Source organism: Oncorhynchus tshawytscha, linkage group LG12 (assembly GCF_018296145.1).
Source record: "Oncorhynchus tshawytscha isolate Ot180627B linkage group LG12, Otsh_v2.0, whole genome shotgun sequence".
In the NCBI taxonomy this organism is placed as follows: Eukaryota; Metazoa; Chordata; class Actinopteri; order Salmoniformes; family Salmonidae; genus Oncorhynchus; species Oncorhynchus tshawytscha.
This window is the reverse complement of record NC_056440.1, coordinates 27,429,118-27,448,533: the sequence shown is the minus strand read 5'-3', so window position 1 is coordinate 27,448,533 and position 19,416 is coordinate 27,429,118. Positions and strand designations below refer to the sequence as shown.

At 42.9% G+C, this 19,416-nt stretch overlaps 1 protein-coding gene across 5 annotated transcripts in view; it reads right to left on the bottom strand.

The window, feature by feature from the left end:
• Positions 1 to 15,633, bottom strand: part of LOC112248515 (AP-1 complex subunit beta-1) — a 41,161-nt gene extending 25,528 nt beyond the window's left edge. Inside the window, exons 1-13 of one of the 5 annotated variants that reach the window (XM_024417611.2) lie at positions 15,532 to 15,633; positions 13,163 to 13,223; positions 11,025 to 11,130; positions 10,718 to 10,853; positions 10,324 to 10,569; positions 9,895 to 10,085; positions 9,491 to 9,712; positions 9,081 to 9,201; positions 8,815 to 8,910; positions 8,400 to 8,515; positions 2,265 to 2,430; positions 1,434 to 1,532; positions 252 to 511 (exon numbers count right to left, since the gene is read on the bottom strand). In XM_024417611.2, the coding sequence (XP_024273379.1) occupies positions 252 to 511; positions 1,434 to 1,532; positions 2,265 to 2,430; positions 8,400 to 8,515; positions 8,815 to 8,910; positions 9,081 to 9,201; positions 9,491 to 9,712; positions 9,895 to 10,085; positions 10,324 to 10,569; positions 10,718 to 10,853; positions 11,025 to 11,130; positions 13,163 to 13,199 (1,796 nt within the window). In that variant the 5' untranslated portion in view covers positions 13,200 to 13,223; positions 15,532 to 15,633. Of the gene's footprint in view, positions 1 to 251; positions 512 to 1,433; positions 1,533 to 2,264; positions 2,431 to 8,399; positions 8,516 to 8,814; positions 8,911 to 9,080; positions 9,202 to 9,490; positions 9,713 to 9,894; positions 10,086 to 10,323; positions 10,570 to 10,717; positions 10,854 to 11,024; positions 11,131 to 13,162; positions 13,224 to 15,274; positions 15,349 to 15,372; positions 15,472 to 15,531 lie in introns of those variants that run through there. The other 4 variants (XM_024417612.2, XM_024417610.2, XM_024417613.2 and 1 more) reach the window with 4 other exon arrangements.
• Between the last annotated feature and the right edge of the window lie 3,783 nt (positions 15,634 to 19,416).

Here is a 19,416-nt window from a genome sequence, read left to right as displayed (position 1 = left end):
AAGCTAAATTATCTGGAACTCTATTCAATAAACCAAACCTGCTTAAAATGGATCCTAAAGTAATTTTAGGGAACACCACAGGCACATCTTAAATCTAATGAAAATAACAATTAAATGGCAGTAAACTTAATCTGCTCTGTGCAGTGGGCTGCACTTGATGTCTGCTTGGAACACAGCCTCATATGAGATCGTTCTGACTGCTCTGGGTCACATCAAGTGGGCCCTAAGTGATCCTTGTGTATGAGACTCACGACCCAGTGCGGGCGGGGAGCCTCTTGTGCATCACACCGCGGCTGCCCTCCACGAAGGCGCTGGGGGGTTTATGGTAGACGGAAGCCAGCGTGCCGATGTGGCAGATGAGCTCCTCCAGCAGGGTGGGCTCAATCAGGTCAGTCTCCTCTGAGATCAGGGGCTTCTCAGCCAGTACCACCTCCTTGGCAGCCACGGGGTCAGTGGAGAGCAGGCGCCAGTAGATGTAGCCACGGTCTCGCAGGTCCGGGTTGTCAGAGTCCTGCAGACAACAGATGGACAGGATGACTGATGTGTGGCATAATAAATACTAACTGCAGCTTCAGACTCTTCTCTCTGCTACTCAGTCTGTTCTTCTCACTCATGTCAAGTCAGATACTAAGCAAATAATCTAAGGGTCAGTTTAGGTTCGGTTCCCTTAGGGGTAGAGCTAGAATAATTTACCCAGTCTGTCAGTCAATAACAATAAGACAATCCTAGGGAACAGCATAAGAAAGTCTTAGAAGTAAGACATGAGGAACAAAGGCATAAAACTAGAACGTGGGGAAAATATTAAATATTTCTGGTCCTGGTAGCTTCCTGGCAGTGTTGAAACTAAACTCCAAAGTTAGACAGTCTGAGGAGCCTGTGGAGGGAGATTAACTACTCATAAAACACTCTGCAAAACAGAAAAACTAATAAACACCCAAACTAATAACACCCATATGTAATAACTCATGTGCCCTCGTTGTCATGTTTAGTCAAGCACATCCCACAGTAACTAGACCAATGAAAGGCTACAAGTATTTAGATCACAGTCCACTTTTAAACTGTGTTGTTCCCAATGACTTTGAGCAGAATAGAATCAAATTCTTAATCTTTCTTAATTTTGACCTTCCCTTCTTCCTGTTGTGTTGCTTGGCTTATTGGTCTATTTAGGATAACACTTGGAGGTGTTCCACGCTTTCTGGGAATTGGGTACCCTAGTTGTTGCAAGATTGGACAATAAACGTCCCACCTCTCCAACTTAATTTGAGCAATTCTAAGACAAGACAATCATAACATGCTGGTTTCTGTTCTTCTATTGGGCAGTTGGAGTGACATCTGACATGGCCTGAAGGCCCTGGCATAAGGAGTGCTGTTGTGAGACTTGTTAATTAGATCCAAGTTGTTCACTGTGTATGTATGTGTCCCGGGGCACTCACCTGTGTGGCCAGGCTGAGCACCTGCTGCACCAGCTCCTGGGTCTCAGTGGGTTTCTTGAGGAACAGCTTCACTATGGCTGTCAGCAGCTGCAGCTGCACCTGGGAACCAAGAGTAGACGAGACCAGGTTAAACTCAGTCGTACTATTCACATCAACTCAGCTCACAGCTACATCCTTACAGTACAGAAAAGCCTTATGGACAAAACATTTGCACACCTAACAAAGACTACTCTGGACTGAAGACTACTCTGTATACACAGAGCCACTGAGGAAAATGTGTAAATGAATACCAACCGCTCCATACTTCAATTGTTACTGAAGTGCTCCAATTAAAGTGGTTTTTTACATCATCATCTGGACTCTGACGTTTTAAGGAAACAAAAACTAGGCATTTAAGTGTCTCTCCAGAATTGTTCAGTTTTATTTTTTATCTTCATCACAAACAGGTTGAATTCCTAAAGTAAATCAAATCAAAGCTCTTTCACAAGCAGTGCCTTTCAGCGTTCCATAAACAGCCAGTCAGCATTTGCACAGACCTGCTGCTGTCTCTCGAGAGCCAAAACAGTTATCATATGAAAGAACAGAGTGGCCAGTCAAGTATAGGACTACTCTCTCTGCGTATAGGCTGCTAAATGCAGCCCCCCCCCCCAATCTCTTCCAGTGTACACAGAATGGTTCCATTGAATCCCTGTTTAGACAGTGAGAGGTAAATGGAATCGTGTCTGTGTCCCAAATTTCACCCTATTCCCCATGTAGAGCACTATGTTTGACTAGGACCCATACAGGGAATAGGGTGCCATTTGGGACAAAAGCCATGTGTGAGAGTCAGACCTGGGTGCTCTCGTCGTGGAAGCCCTCCAGGAAGCTCTCCAGCAGCTCATCAGCGTTGTCAATCCTCTCCGCGTACTCTCCTACGATCCAGATCATGGCCGCCCGTGCCTCCGGCTCATCCAGAGAGTCCAGGTTCTCACACAGCGTGGCGATCACACTCTCATACCTGGGAACAGATACCACGGTCAGGAACTAACAGACAGAAAAACATTTTCAAAAGGGGACTACAAATAGTTGAAGTACTTCATTAGTCCCAAATGGGAAATTGGTTAAATGCCAACATAGCATTTAAAACAGGATGTGCTGAAGCAGTAATGCGAGGGCAAGGAGGCGGCAGGTAGCCTAGCGCTTAAGAGCATTGGGCCAGTAAAAAAAGAAAGAAAAAGGCACTGTTTCGCTGTTGCGAAACAGCAGCACAGTAACTTAAGCACAGGGCAACGTGGACTGGGCTGCCTGAGGGTATACGTTACTGTCGGTCTGTGCAGCATATGGATCCAGTCTCCTGGGCATAAATAGAGCCGGAGTCAAGCTGTGGCTGCCTCAGCCTGTCCTCTTTTCTGACTGGGACTGCTTGAGAGTTATCTGGGGAAGGGTTTCAGTGCTACGCCATTCTCAAGGACCGACACCCTGCATGTGTGGGGGAGAGGTTAGAGGAGCGTTCACTCGCCTCAAAAGCTTATCTTCATACCTTTCACGATGAAAGACAAGCAGAAAACCCTCTGTGTCATGGTAATGAGCTTTCTCCCTGCCTCTTCCAGACAATAAAATGTGATCTGGGGGCAGTGAGCTGGAACAGACAGGGCTCCAGGGTGTGGGTGCGAATTTGTGCAAGTTCGAATGCATTTGCTTGCATTAACACAGAGCATACTAAGTGACAACGGGAGAGCATAGGCCATTTTAACAAGCATAGCAAGCTCTGCTGATGTGCAATACAGCCACTATGACAAATTGAATATCAATCTCCATCACAATCATCCATGGTTGGTTTACTACTGCACTATATCCCTGTTTGCATTGATCACTACGGATACGGCTGTGAAAATTTGACAGACAATCCATTTTGATGGATGGAATGGTTTACCGGTAAACACCTCACCCACAGAAAAATAACAAGCCTATTTAGAACTATACTGGCTTCCTGAGTAGACTCATTCCCCGATTCATTAAAATTGTGATATATGCAGTGCCTCTTCCATCAAAGTCATTCACTTCTAAACCATTTGAAAATCCATTTATAGGAAAACAAAACACTAAACTGGATTACTAGGATTGCGCCACATGTTCATCCCACATTTTGTTACGTTACAGACTCATTTTAAAATGGATTAAATAAAAATCCTCAGTCTACACACAATACACCATAATAACAAAAACAAATGTTAGCAAATATATAAAAAAAAAAAATTAAAAAAACGTATTTACATAACTATTCAGACCCTTTGATATGAGACTTGAAATTGAGCTCAGGTGCATCCCGTTTCCATTGATCATCCTTGAGATGTTTCTACAAATTTATTTGTATTTATTAAGGATCCCCATTAGCTGCTGCCAAGACAGCAGATACTCTTCCTGGGTCCAGAAAAATTAAGGTAGCTATGCAATTTTAAAAACATTAGAATACATTCACAACACATTAAGTTTGTGCCCTCAGGCCCCTACAACACAAAATGTGTACAGTGGGGCAAAAAAGTACTTAGTCAGAAACCAATTGTGCAAGTTCTCCCACTTAAAAAGATGAGGCCTGTAATTTACACTTCAACTATGACAGACAAAATGAGAAATCCAGAAAATCACATCGTAGGATTTTTAATCAATTTATTTGCAAATTATGGTGGAAAATAAGTATTTGGTCAATAACAAAAGTTTCTCAATACTTTGTTATATACCCTTTGTTGGCAATGACAGAGGTCAAACGTTTTCTGTAAGTCTTCACAAGGTTTTCACACACTGTTGCTGGTATTTTGGCCCATTCCTCCATGCAGATCTCCTCTAGAGCAGTGATGTTTTGGAGCTGTTTCTGGGCAACATGGACTTTCAACTCCCTCCAAAGATGTTCTTTGGGGTTGAGATCTGGAGACTGGCTAGGCCACTCCAGGACCTTGAAATGCTTCTTACGAAGCCACTCCTTAGTTGCCCGGGCGGTGTGTTTGGGATCATTGTCATGCTGAAAGACCCAGCCACGTTTCATCTTCAATGCCCTTGCTGATGGAAGGAGGTTTTCACTCAAAATCTCACGATACATGGCCCCATTCATTCTTTCCTTTACACTGATCAGTCATCCTGGTCCCTTTGCAGAAAAACAGCCCCAAAGCATGTTTCCACCCCCATGCTTCACAGTAGGTATGGTGTTCTTTGGATGCAACTCAGTATTCTTTGTCCTCCAAACACGACAAATTGAGTTTTTACCAAAAAGTTATATTTTGGTTTCATCTGACCATATGACATTCTCCCAATCTTCTTCTGGATCATCCAAATGCACTCTAGCAAACTTCAGACGGGCCTGGACATGTACTGGCTTAAGCAGGGGGACACGTCTGGCACTGCAGGATTTGAGTCCCGGGCGGCGTAGTGTATTACTGATGGTAGGCTTTGTTACTTTGATCCCAGCTCTCTGCAGGTCATTCACTAGGTCCCCCTGTGTGGTTCTGGGATTTTTGCTCACCGTTCTTGTGATCATTTTGACCCCACGGAGTGAGCTCTTGCGTGGAGCCCCAGATCGAGGGAGATTATCAGTGGTCTTGTATGTCTTCCATTTCCTAATAATTGCTCCCACAGTTGATTTCTTCAAACCAAGCTGCTTACATATTGCAGATTCAGTCTTCCCAGCCTGGTGCAGGTCTACAATTTTGCTTCTGGTGTCCTTTGACAGCTCTTTGGTCTTGGCCATAGTGGAGTTTGGAGTGTGACTGTTTGAGGTTGTGGACAGGTGCCATTAATACAGGTAACGAGTGGAGGACAGAGGAGCCTCTTAAAGAAGTTACAGGTCTGTGAGAGCCAGAAATCTTGCTTGTTTGTAGGTCACCAAATACGTATTTTCCACCATAATTTGTAAATAAATTCATGAAAAATTCTACAATGTGATTTTCTGGATTTTTCCCCCTAATTTTGTCTGTCATAGATTGAGTGTACCTATGATGAAAATTACAGGCCTCTCTCATCTTTTTAAGTGGGAGAACTTGCACAATTGGTGGCTGACTAAATACTTTTTTGCCCCACTGTATGTGTGTGTGTGTGTTTGTATGCATGTGTCTGTCCCTACAGTGGCAAGAAAAAGTATGTGAACCCTTTGAATTACCTGGATTTCTGCATAAATTGGTCACCAAATTTGATCTGATCTTCATCTATATCACAACAATAGACAAACAGTCTGCTTAAAACTAACACAAACAATTATACATTTTCATGTCTTTATTGAACACTGTGTAAACATTCACAGTGCAGGGTGGGAAAAGTATGTGAACCCTTGGATTTAATAACTGGTTGACCCTCCTTTGGCAACAATAACCTCAACCAAACGTTTTCTGTAGTTGCGGATCAGACCTTCACCACGGTCAGGAGGATTTTTGGACCATTCCTCTTCAAACCGGTTTCAGTTCAGCAATATTCTTGGGATGTCTGGTGTGAACTGCTCGAGGCCATGCCACAGCATCTCAATCGGGATGAGGTCAGGACTCTGACTGGGCCACTCCAGAAGGCGTATTTTCTTCTGTTGTTGATTTACTTCTGTGTTTTGGGTCATTGTCCTGTTGCGTCACCCAACTTCGGTTGATCTTCAATTGGCGGATAGATAGCCTACCATTCTCCTGAAAAATGTATTGATCAATGGAAAAATGCATTCCTAAGTTTATGATAGCAAGCTGTCCAGGCCCTGAGGCATCCGCAAACCATGATGCTCCCTCCACCATACTTTACAGTTGGGATGAGGTTGATGTTGGTGTACTGTGCCTTTTTATCTCCACACATAGTGCTGTGTGTTCCTTTCAAACAACTCAACTTCAGTTTCATCTGTCCACAGAATATTTGTCCAATAGCGCTGTGGAACATCCAGGTGCACTTTTGCAAACTTCAGACACGCAGCAATGTTTTTTTTGGACAGCAGTGGCTTCTTCCGTGGTGTCCTCCCATGAACACCATTCTTGTTTAGTGTTTTACGTATTGTAGACTCGTCAACTGAGATGTTAGCATGTTCCAGAGATTTCTGTAAGTCTTTAGCTGACACCTTAGGATTCTTCTTAACCTCATTGAGCATTCTGCGCTGTGCTCTTGCAGTCATCTTTGCAGGACGGCCACTTCTAGGGAAAGTAGCAACAGTGCTGAACTTTCCATTTATAAACTATTTGTCTTACCGTGGACCGATGAACATCAAGGCTTTTAGAGATAATTGTGTAACCATTTACAGCTCTATGCAAGTCAACCATTCTTAATCTTGGGTCTTCCGAGATGTATTTTGTTCAAGGCATGGTTCACGTCGGGCAACGTTTTGTGAATAGCCAACAAAAACGTTTTTTTTCTATTTTGTATTTTTATTTTATTTTAAATAGGGCAGGGCAGCTCTAACCATCTCCAATCTCATCTCAGTGATTGGACTCCAGGTTAGCCGACTCCTGACTCCAATTAGCTTTTGGAGAAATCATTAGCCTAGGGGTTCACATACTTTTTCCAACCTACACTGTGAATGTTTAAATGATGTATTCAATATAGACAAGAAAAATACAATAATTTGTGTGTTATTAGTTTAAGCACACTGTCTGTTGTGACTTAGATGATCAGATCAAATTTGATGCCCAATTTATGCAGAAATCCAGGTAATTCCAAAGGGTTTACATACCTTGTCACTGCATGTTTGTGTTGCTTTTCAGTCGCCGCTGTTCCATAAGGTGTATTATCATCTTTTTAACTTGATGTTACTTGATGTGGAATAGAGTTACATGTAGTCATGGCTCTACAGTATGTAGTCTGTTCTGGACTTGGGGACTGTGAAGAGACCTCTGGTGGCATGTCTTGTGGGGAGTGTATGGGTGTTTGAGCTGTGTGCCAGTAGTTCAAACAAACAGCTTGGTGCATTCAACATGTCAATACTTCTCACACATACAAATAGTGATGAAGTTAATATGTCCTCCACTTTCAAGTCCACATGTGGTAAATTCAATTGATTGGAAATCATTTGGAAAGGCATGTACCTGTCTATAAGGTCCCACAGTTGACAGTACTGTACATGTCAGAGCAAAAACAAAGCCACGAGGTCGAATTAATTGTCTGTAGAGCTCGGAGACAGGATTGTGTTGATACACAGATCTGGGGAAGGGTACCAAGAAACTTCTGCAGCATTGAAGGTCCCACAGTGGCCTCCATCATTCTTAAATTAAAGACGTCTGGAACCACCAAGACTCTACCTAGAGTTCTGATGAAACCAAGATTGAACTATATGGCCTGAATGCCAAGCGTCATGTCTGGAAGAAACCTGGCACCATACCTACAGTGAAGCATGGTGGTGGCAGCATCATGCTGTGGGGATGTTTTTCAGCGGCAGGGACTAGTCAGGACCGAGGAAAAGATGAATAGAGCAAAGTACAGAGAGATCCTTGATGAGACTGGGGCGCAGGTTCACCTTCCAACAGGACAACGACCCTAAGCGACAGCCAAGCCATGTCTCGGCATGTCCTTGAGTGGCCCAGTCAGGGCCCGGACTTGAACCCGATCTAACATCTCTGGAGAGACCTGAAAATAGTTGTGCAGCGACGCTCCCCATCCGACCTGACAGAACTTGAGAGAATCTGCAGAGAAGGGGAGAAACTCCCCAAATACAGGTGTGCCAAGCTTGTAGTGTCATACCCAAGAAGACTCAAGGCTGTAATCACTGCCAAAGGTGCTTCAACAAAGTACTGAGTAAAGGGTCTGAATACTTCTGTAAATTTGACAGTTTATTTTTTTAAATACATTTGCAAAACATTCTACTACCCGTTTTTGCTTTGTCATTATGGGGTATTTTAGAATAATGTTGTAACGTAACAAAATGTGGAAAAAGTCTGAATACTTTCCAAATGCACTGTAGTGCGCTACTTTTGACCAGAGCCCTATGCCACTGTGTTATAAAAAGGCCTAGACCTGACATGGGGCCATCAACAGGTGACCTACTTGTTGGGGTACTTGCGGAAAATGTCCTTGATGACCACGATGGCCTCCTGCACCACATAGTTGACCTTGGTCTGGATTAGGTCCAGCAGGGTGCTCACACAGCGCTCCGCTGATTGCTGACAGACAGAGACAGAAGAGACTGTCAGCCAAACACAGAGCAGTCAAGGGAGACACTACAGTAACAATTGGCATTATTCAGGCTTTTGTTATTAGATGCATGAAAAAGCTCCAACCTTTCATAGACATTTATACTACACATACTGCAGTAAACACATGACACACAGTCATAAGGCTAGCAGTAAAAACACTACAGTTAGCTTGACAGTTTGTTGTACTTGACTTGAAACATTATACTACAGTGTATGACCAGTGTACAGTAGATCATGACAGCGTTCCATCATCTCCTCGCTCTCACCTCCACTTTGATGGCACAGCGGCCGATGGCTCGGACTGCCTTCCGCACAAAGTCCACATCCACCTCAGTGGCATACTCCTTCAGCTCTGCCAGCACCTATGAAACCCCCAGCATGAGGTCATTGATACTGGCTTTTATGTTGTCTAGGAATCACACATTACTGCTTGTCCATGTTACCTACCAAATGTTACTTACAATCAAACATCATGGCTTCCATTGGAAGTAAATGTTCTAACTGTAATGAGATTGTGGTGTGTGTGGGTCACCTGGGCGATGTTGGCTTGAGACGCCAGGCGGATCATGATGTCCAGTTTCTCCAGCTTGACATAGATGGGGTCGTTGTACTTCACAAAGAACACCTTCATCTCATGCTTCAGGATCTCTGGGCTGCACAGAGAAACCGGTACAGTCGATGTCAAAAGAAAAGTAACTAGCAATTTCAATAAATTAGTAGAATACAGCCAACACATTAAATACTTTGAATGTGCTGAGGAAGCACGGGTAGAGTCCCAAATGGCACCCTAATCCCTATAGAGTGCACTACTTTTGACCAGGGCCCAGGTAGCACACTATATAGGGAATAGAGTGCCATTTGGACTGCACACACTGAACAGCTGTAATTATCTGTGACTAATTTCTGTTGGTAGGCCCCCTATTTATCTCCAGGCCTTCCTACCGTTTCTGTACGATCAGGTTGATGTTCCTCAGGGCCACGTACTGCAGCTCGGGCTCTGCAGACAGCAGGGTGACCAGGGGCGGGGCCAGCTTCTTCAGCAGGGTGCTATAGTAGTCCAGGTCCTTAGGAAGCATCTCCATGAACTTCATCAGCACCTTGACTGCCGACAGCACCACCGCAGAGTTGGCATGGGACAGACGGGGGGTCACCCGCTCACAGATACTACAGCGGAAGGGAGGGAGAAAAGGGCAGAAGTGATACAAGGGACGAGTACAGATTATGGGGAAATTGATATACATTACACTTCATATACAGCAGATGATGTGGAAACTGACAGGGAGAATCAGTGCGTCATAGACAATTAATGAATGTGATGAATGAGGTGGCATCCTGTGCTTTCTGACCTCTGGGACTCGCGGTCGTCACGGGGGGTGTAGTTGGCCAGGCAGTCCAGGATGAAGATCTGACCCCACTCTGTGCACTCGTTGAGGGCCGTCAGCAGTTTGTTGATGGACTGGGGGTTCAGGTCCAGCAGGTTGCTGTTGGGGTGGGACTCTGCAATCTCAGACAGGGCTGCCACGGCATTCGCTACCACCTGACAGAAGGAGAGGGTAAGTTAGACTGCAAGAACACATAACCTAGTAGGCGGCAATGAGATGACGGAAGGAATTCATTTCCAAACAGCAATACAAATCTGATACCGCAAGTGGCCTTTTTCCTATACTGGGATAAACCTCCCATTCATGAAAAGTAGTACTACAGCCCAAGAGCCAGTAGTCTCGCCCAGGGGGAGGTAGTCTAGCAGTCTGGTCAGCCTGCCGTGGGAGCCTCACCATGGGGTTGGAGTCAGAGATGAGGTCCTTGAGGGTATCCAGGAAGCCCTGGTCCTCCACCAGCTGGGCGTTTATGTCGTGGAGCTTGGCCACACACACAGCTGCAGTCTTCCTCACGTAGGGGTCCTCGTCCTTCAAACACTTCCTCAGAGGCTCACACAGGTACTCAGTGATCTTGTCCACGCGGATGCAGCCCATAGTACGCACAGCCAGGGCCCGGATCAGGGGGTTAGCGTCCTCACAGTCCTGAAAGTGGAGGAGAGTCTCTCTATGTTAGTTTTACATACTGAAGAGTATTGAGATGTAGCTACCCCAGTTCTCTCACTTGTCAGTGAGACAATATTTTGTATAGGTCAGTGCCGTCTGTCTGACCTGCCCTGGTGTTGTGCTTTACCTTGACGAAGGTGTTGACAGCCATGATGGCCATGTCAGGCTGGCTCTTGGCATAGTTCATCAGGTACAGGTAGACCAGCTTCTTCAGCTCCAGGTTGTCAGTCTGCATGCAGTTCACCACATCTGGAAACAGGGCACTGGGGGAGGGGTGCCAGATAATTACATATAAAATCATGAAGGTATGACAGCAGCCACTCGTGAAATATAGGTTCCCTATGGAGGGAGCAGAGTCAGTATGGGCCATGACTATCCACCGCATTGTCACATGTTCAGAGGTGACACCAGAGCGCGGGTCTAACACGACTCACCTGACATCCTTCCCAACGGTCATGGAGGCAATGACCTTCTTCACAGCCTCCTTCTTCTTCTCCTTCTTATCGCTGTTCAGCTCAGCTTTCAGCTCAAAGATCTCTCCTGCACAGATGGAAACAGAACATACCATTAAAACAGATAGCAAAAGTGTGTGTATGTGGAGTAGTCATGCTTAATTCTTTAGATCAAGACCGGGGCGTGTATTATAACCAGTCAGTGAAGGGTGCACTGCACACACTACTGTTACTTTGATTACAATTAATTTCATGACAGGAACACATGTATAGTTATAGAGATACGGTTGACCTAGAATTGCTTAAACACTGGACGAAGCTTGGTTAAACAACACTCCATAGAGGCTGGTCTATATTGATAGGTGGGATGGACAGAGTGGTTGAGGGGTGGGATTAAAGAGCTCATGTCCAGTAATGTATTATTGCATATAAAAGTACCATGTATGTCAAATGTATGTATACGTAGCAGAAAAGCTGAAAAACCAAAAAAAGATGGGTCCTCTGAAGAGGGGGGTGGTGGTGGATGGGTTAATAAAAAAATATATTTATATATTTTTTAAAGTTAGTTAAACCATGCACATCTCCAAGATACATCTGCAGACTTGTTCTATTTGAAGGGCCTACTGTACATGTAGGCAGTGGTGTAAAGTACTTAAGTAGTACTTTAAAATATTTTTACTTAAGTCATTTTTTGGGGGGGTATCTGTACTTGACAACTTTAACTTTACTACATTACTAAAGAAAATGATGTACTTTTTACTCGATTTTTCCTGACACCCAAAAGTACTCATTAAATGTTGAATGCTTATCAGGACAGGAAAATGGTCCAATTCATGTACTTATCAAGAGAACACATGGTGATCTCTACTGCCTCTGGCCTAGCAGACTCACTAAACACAAATGCATCTTTTGTAAATTATGTCTGAGTGTTGGAGTGTGCACCTGGCTGTCTGTAAATTTAAAAAAACAAGAAAATGGTGCCATCTGCTTTGCTTAATATAAGGAATTTGAAATGATTTATACTTTACATACTTAAGTATATTTGCACAAATACTTTTAGACATTTACTCAAGTAGTATTTTACTGGGTGACTTTTACTTGAGTAACTTTTATTAAGGTATCTATACTTTTACTCAAGTATAACAATTGGGTACTTTTTCCACCACTGCATGTGCAATAGGTGCAAAGACAAACACAGACAGAGCAGAGGCTGGACTTCAACCTCTCCGCAGTGCAGCCTGTCCTCAGGTAACACTACAGATCAGTTCAGCTTCTCTCTGGGCTTGGATAGGAGTGCTTACTCTCAAACACCACTGTCTGTGGGCTTAACCTTGAGCACAACTTCCCCCTGGTTCCAAGGGTAGAAAACCCATTAATGAGCCTCCCTCACACCTACACACAGAGTAGTGATGATCTGCCTGAAGGACAATAAATCAAAGCATAGGGTTGCTTATGCAGCACTTCTGACTCCAATGTCTCATACAAGGCAAACAGACATGAAGAGACAAGTCTCCTTCATAAGCACTATATCAGTTTGAATGGTAGTGATTGGCTGGCTGTTTGGGGGCTGTTTTTGAAGAGGTGAGAGGGGATGCAGAGCGAAACAGAGAGCCGGGGAAAGCCAGAGGGACAGCAGGAGGGCTAACTTAAGGAGTGCTAAAGCCTGAGGCCCTAATCTTATTTAGAGGACAACCTCAGCTGTTCTATTCCTGCTTTCATCAGCCAAACACACAAAACACACATAGCCAGGCTGCTGCTGAGCCCGGTTTTCTACTCCTTTTGTTGATGTTGCTTTCTCTTGGCTGTAAATACTCTGAACTTGACATGTATTTTTTGTGACAGTATGTGGTTGGGAGCAATTCATTTCTAGAACATTCTCGATATAACATTCTCTAAGTCAACCATTGTTACACATGGTGGCTCTTTCCATCAGCGGGGTCATGAAGCCTGTTTCCATATTTTGATTAAGCCTACACACCATTTAGATTAGGGCCTAAAATCAAGTCATGACTAATATGATAAGAGTAGCCTAAAAACAGCAGCTCTGAATGAATTTTGATACTGTAATTTTTTTATTTATATATTTAAAATTCACTTTTGAAAGTCAAAGTGGGCCAGACCTTTCTTGGTAGTGGTGAAATACTTAGAGTCCGTCATCTTGGATCCAAATTGCCGGTTCTCCTGCAAGAGAGAGAGCGCGAAATAATTAATGAAAAACAGGCACCAAGGTATATTTTTCCTAGAAGGAGAGGGATCTGCAAAGAAGACAGGAAATTGTAGAAGTGCAAGTGCAGGAAAAATAGGAGGAAGTCTTCATCACTTGGACACTTGGCTTTGATGTTTTTTTACGGGATTACACATTGTCCATTGTGTTAAAATACATTGGCCGACAAACCCCTCCTAGTCAGCACATAGGCCTACTTAATCAGCCGGCCTCTGACTGGACCTGTCGTTTGGGGTCCACGGAATCTCAGTCTGTAGCACACAGCATTATCCCTTTCCTGCTGTTGAATACCACACTCGATCCACCACCTTCATGTGATGGATCTTCCCACTAAGAAAAAAACTGACTGTCCTCCGCACTAAAAAAAACACTGCAAAGTAGCAGGCCTTGAAAGTAACAAAGCTCCTGCGAAATTAAAAACATTTGTCTCTTATTTCACTGGATTAACACCCCCCCTTCCACGCCCAACTTTAGCACTTCAGGATGAGATTGGGCCTCATATGTTGATATAATGCAATATAAATTATGCTGCGAGTAGTCAGTGTATTGACTCTTGAGTATTTCAGCCATCAACATTAACCCAATTCTAGTACATACTTTTTTTTCTGCATGAGGTAGTCTTATAGATATCAAAAGTATTGACAGTATATGAAAAATAATTTAGACATACAAAACAACCAGAGTACTAGAAAAATGGTACAAATGACTACCATGTTATCACACCCTGCTCCCAAAGTGATAGTGCAGAAAGCACAATGCCTGTTGAGAGGCTGTCTGGTCAGGCATTGATAACAATGTTGCTGCGCACCACACTGGCTGGACAAGTTCGTAAATTACAGTGCTGTGGTGGTTCAATAGACAGGACCCTCATCAAATTCCCTGGGACTAAACTCGATACTCTTCTTCTTCCCCCCCCACTACTCTCTTCCCAATCTCATGCTCTCACCAGAACAAAAAAATGCACAATGTTAGACTCCTTGCTAATGGGAAGTTGTCATTGCTGACTACCTAGTCACTAGCTTGGCTACAACGCAGGCAAGAGCAGTGGTCAGTCAATCTGATTCAGAAGCTAGAGAAATATATTTAGGTTAAGCCTAAATAGTTATGCTAGTTAACATTTTATTGACTTGAGGTGCATGAATAAAAGGTGTTGCCTACATCAAAAGTGTAGGTATAAACTAACTGTATCATGGCAATCAGATCTGTAGCTCTTTGTGAAGAATTATCAACTAACAGTAAGACTACATTAATTTCTGTGTTATGGCAATAACTGGCAGGCAACGGCCAGCTGTCATAACGCAAATGTAGCCTAAAACACTGACTGACTGCATCTAGCATAAAGTAAATAACGTTACTTCCCCAAAGACAATTTTCTGTAAATGAATCAATATTTTCAACAGCTACCTAGTTAGCAAATTTGTCAAGGTCTAGTAAATGAGCTGAAATTGACAAACTGAGTGGTATCTCTGACAGCAGTCAAAAGCTATTGACAGATTGTTATTAGTTAGCAAACTGCTAGGTTACTAAGTGTTAACTACTTGGCTGGCAACTTAGTTAAAACAGTTTCAAGTTTCAATGTCACGTGCAAGTACAGTGAAATCCCTTTCTTGCCAGCTCTAGTTAAACCCAACAATGTACAGTAGCTAACCTAGTACTAATCAATATCCAATGCTAGTTTAACGCGGGGCCCCACTAAACTATTTGAATACCCTGTAACTTAGCTAGCTACTTAGCTATGACCTATGTGGTTACGGTAGTGTTAAAAACCCTGGCAAACTATTGTTATCATAACTAACTAGCTACACATGTTCACACTTCCTCGTCATTCCTAGCATCGCTAGCAAACAGTAATAGCCAACAACTGCTAGCTAACGTTAGTTAGCCAGAATGGTTAGCACTTCATCGGCTTTGCTCTCGTTCATTTTTAAAGCTAAAATTATATCAAGCCAAATCGAATGGCACAAATCAGATTTAAAACTGCTCTTTCTAACTTCGACTGATTACTCACGCATAATTGATTAGCCCACTCCATATTTGCTTGATGAATGAACCTGCTGCTCAGCTAGGTACTGTAGCTGATGCTATGCTGTTGTCTAAAGAAATTACCTTCTAAAGTAGAGGCTTAGGGAGCCTTTGCCGGGATAGTAAAGCTCTTAATCTATCGACCTATTTTCAAATCCAACCCCACAGAATGAACGTGCCTACTGAAGTTAAAATTAGACACGACACAGAATAAAACAGCAGAGAAAATCAAAAGCAGCTTACCGTTGCGAAGTGTGTGTTTTACTTGGCCTTCGTTCCCTCCCACTTGAATAGCTATCATCGATCATGGTGTTTTTTTACTTCCGACTTCCGCAATAAGGTCATTTTAGGTGGATAATAGTTATGAAAATGACTAATTTGGTGAGAAGATTATCATTAAGTGGGTTTCAGATCACATTTTTTTTCACATCGTAAATAGACCAATCAAGCCTTTTTCTTGAATGTTCAGACAAAAATGTCAACTAGCTATATTATGCCAAAACTGAGATGGAGCTTGATCACAGTCTTATTTAAAAAGATGAAAACATTTATCTGAATACCAAAATGTCTCTCTCTCTCTGTGTCACACACAAACACGCAGGCACCTGTATAAAACTAAAGAAATGTGTATGCTAAATAGAAACATAATGTGCCATGTCAATAAGGTCAGAAATGTGAGATATAAGAATGCTTCCGCTTCATCCTCTTCATCTTCCCTGGATTTTATGGTGGTTAGCACTGGGAAAATGGTTTTTAATGACTTTTGGTTATAGGGCCTATGGACTTTCTAGTCTCATTTAAAAAGTTGCTTCAAAACCTAGTGCATAGACTAACCTCAGTCACCATTGGCATGATTAGAGGTCCTCTCATCATCATCTCACTAAAAGTTTCAACAATAAAAACAGTTGATAAGAGACAAATCAGAGGAACATATTTTATTACAAGAACAGCTTGACAGCAATTGATTTTTCAAGGAAGAGTGAGGTCTTGGTATTGCAGTATTGCTATTTAATACAGACAAATTCCACAAATGTTAAGTACTCATTTTCAGTACATTTAATTGTCATTATTTGATAGAAAATAACATCAGCAAATGACACTTAAACACAAAAATAAATTCAAATGGACATTCAAAATTGATGTGACGATCCGTTTCATTTCATTACTTTTTATTATACCATTTAGACAGAGATAGAGATAAAAGGGAGAACGAGCGAGAGATAATTAGTTATTTTAAAAGCAGTGTTTGACAATCAAAAAAAATATTGCACCCTAAGGAGAAAGTTAAACTGGAAAATAATTTTGCAATTACAGTTAAATTGCCAAACTCAATCATTAGACCATGGTTTTCAACATGTTTACTGGAAAACATCTGTCACTTGCTTACCCATCATGCATGTTTTAATATTTCAAACCCATCTGATAATTGAACATTTTAATTGAAAATGTATCAAAAACAAATATTTAAATAGTACTTTTTTAAAAAGACAGCTACATGTAAAAGCAATATAATGAAATGGTATTCTTCACTGACCCAACTTTTCATTGGGTCAGTGAAGAGAGAAAATGTATATTGGCTAATAATGCAAACAGAGCCTACTTATGCCAGTGGGGGGTCAAATAAAAATGCAACGGTATCTTTGAGCAGTGTGTAGGTTGGCTCCTCCCTGTGTAGTTATCAACAAAACCAGTGACCCTCTTGGATTGGCTATATCCATTGCTGGAGTGTTCCCTTAATACAGCAAAAGCATAACAGCATCTGTGACTATTTGGTTGATGTGTGGACATTAATTGGCATGATAAAACATGTTAAAAGCAAACATTTTAACAACCAAAATCCTCAAGTCAAAGACACAAAAATACATGAAAACATTCTCAGAAATAGTAGAACACTGCCTATGGCCTCAAGTAGAGGATAGAAACCAATATACACAGGCAGTTAGAAAAGCCAAGGCTAGCTTTGTCAAGCAGAAATTTGCTTCCTGCACCACAAACTCAAAAAAGTTCTGGGACACTGTAAAGTCCATGGACAATAAGTACACCTCCTCCCAGCTGCCCACTGCACTGAAGATAGGAAACACTGTCACCACCGATAAATCCACTATAATTGGTCATTTCAATAAGCATTTTTCTACGGCTGGCCATGCTCTCCACCTGGCTACCCCTACCCCGGTCAACAGCACTGCACCCCCCACAGCAACTCGCCCAAGCCTTCCCCATTTCTTCTTCTCCCAAATCCAGTCAGCTGATGTTCTGAAAGAGCTGCAAAATCTGGACCCCTACAAATCAGCCGGGCTAGACAATCTGGACCCTCTCTTTCTAAAATGATCTGCCTAAATTGTTGCCATCCCTATTACTAGCCTGTTCAACCTCTCTTTCGTGTCGTCTGAGATTCCCAAAGATTGGAAAGCAGCTGCGGTCATCCCCCTCTTCAAAGGGGGGACACTCTTGACCCAAACTGTTACAGACCTATATCTATCCTACCCTGCCTTTCTAAGGTCTTCGAATGCCAAGTCAACAAACAGATTACCGACCATTTCGAATCCCACCATACCTTCTCCGCTATGCAATCTGGTTTCTGAGCTGGTCATGGGTGCACGTCAGCCACGCTCAAGGTCCTAAACGATATCTTAACCGCCATCAATAAGAAATAATACTGTGCAGCCGTATTCATTGACCTGGCCAAGGCCTTCGACTCTGTCAGTAACCACATCCTCATCGGCAGACTCGATAGCCTTGGTTTCTCAAATGATTGCCTCACCTGGTTCACCAACTACTTCTCTGATAGAGTTCAGTGTGTCAAATCGGAGGGTCTGTTGTCCGGGCCTCTGTCAGTCTCTATGGGGGTGCCACAGGGTTCAATTCTTGGACCGACTCTCTTCTCTGTATAAATCAATGATGTCGCTCTTGCTGCTGGTGAGTCTCTGATCCACCTCTACGCAGACGATACCATTCTGTATACTTCTGTCCCTTCTTTGGACACTGTGTTAACAACCCTCCAGGCGAGCTTCAATGCCATACAACTCTCCTTCCGTGGCCTCCAATTGCTCTTAAATACAAGTAAAACTAAATGCATGCTCTTCAACCGATCGCTGCCTGCACCTGCCCGCCTGTCCAACATCACTACTCTGGATGGCTCTGACTTAGAATATGTGGACATCTACAAATACCTAGGTGTCTGGTTAGACTGTAAACTCTCCTTCCAGACTCACATCAAACATATCCAATCCAAGTTAAATCTAGAATTGGCTTCCTATTTCGCAACAAAGCATCCTTCACTCATGCTGCCAAACATACCCTCGTAAAACTGACCATCCTACCAATCCTCGACTTCGGCGATGTCATTTACAAAATAGCCTACAATACCCTACTCGATAAATTGGATGCAGTCTATCACAGTGCATTCCGTTATGTCACCAAAGCCCCATATACTACCCACCACTGCAACCTGTACGCTCTCGTTGGCTAGCCCTCACTTCATACTCGTCGCCATACCCACTGGCTCCAGGTCATCTACAAGACCCTGTTAGGTAAAGTCCCCCCTTATCAGCTCACTGGTTACCATAGCAGAACCCACCTGTAGCACGCGCTCCAGCAGGTATATCGCTCTGGTCACCACCAAAACCAATTCTTCCTTTGGCCGCCTCTCCTTCCAGTTCTCTGCTGCCAATGACTGGAACGAACTACAAAAATCTCTGAAACTGGAAACACTTATCTCCCTCACTAGCTTTAAGCACCAGCTGTCAGAGCAGCTCACAGATTACTGCACCTGTACATAGCCCATCTATAATTTAGCCCAAACAACTACCTCTTTCCCTACTTTATTTATTTTGCTTCTTTGCACCCCATTATTTCTATCTCTACTTTGCACATTATTCCACTGCAAATCAACCATTCCAGTGTTTTACTTGCTATATTGTATTTACTTTGCCGCCATGGCCTTTTTTATGCCTTTACCTCCCTTCTCACCTCATTTGCTCACATTGTATATAGACTTATTTTCCTACTGTATTATTGACTGTATGTTTGTTTTACTCCATGTGTAACTCTGTGTTGTTGTATGTGTCGAACTGCTTTGCTTTATCTTGGCCAGGTCGCAATTGTAAATGAGAACTTCTTCTCAACTTG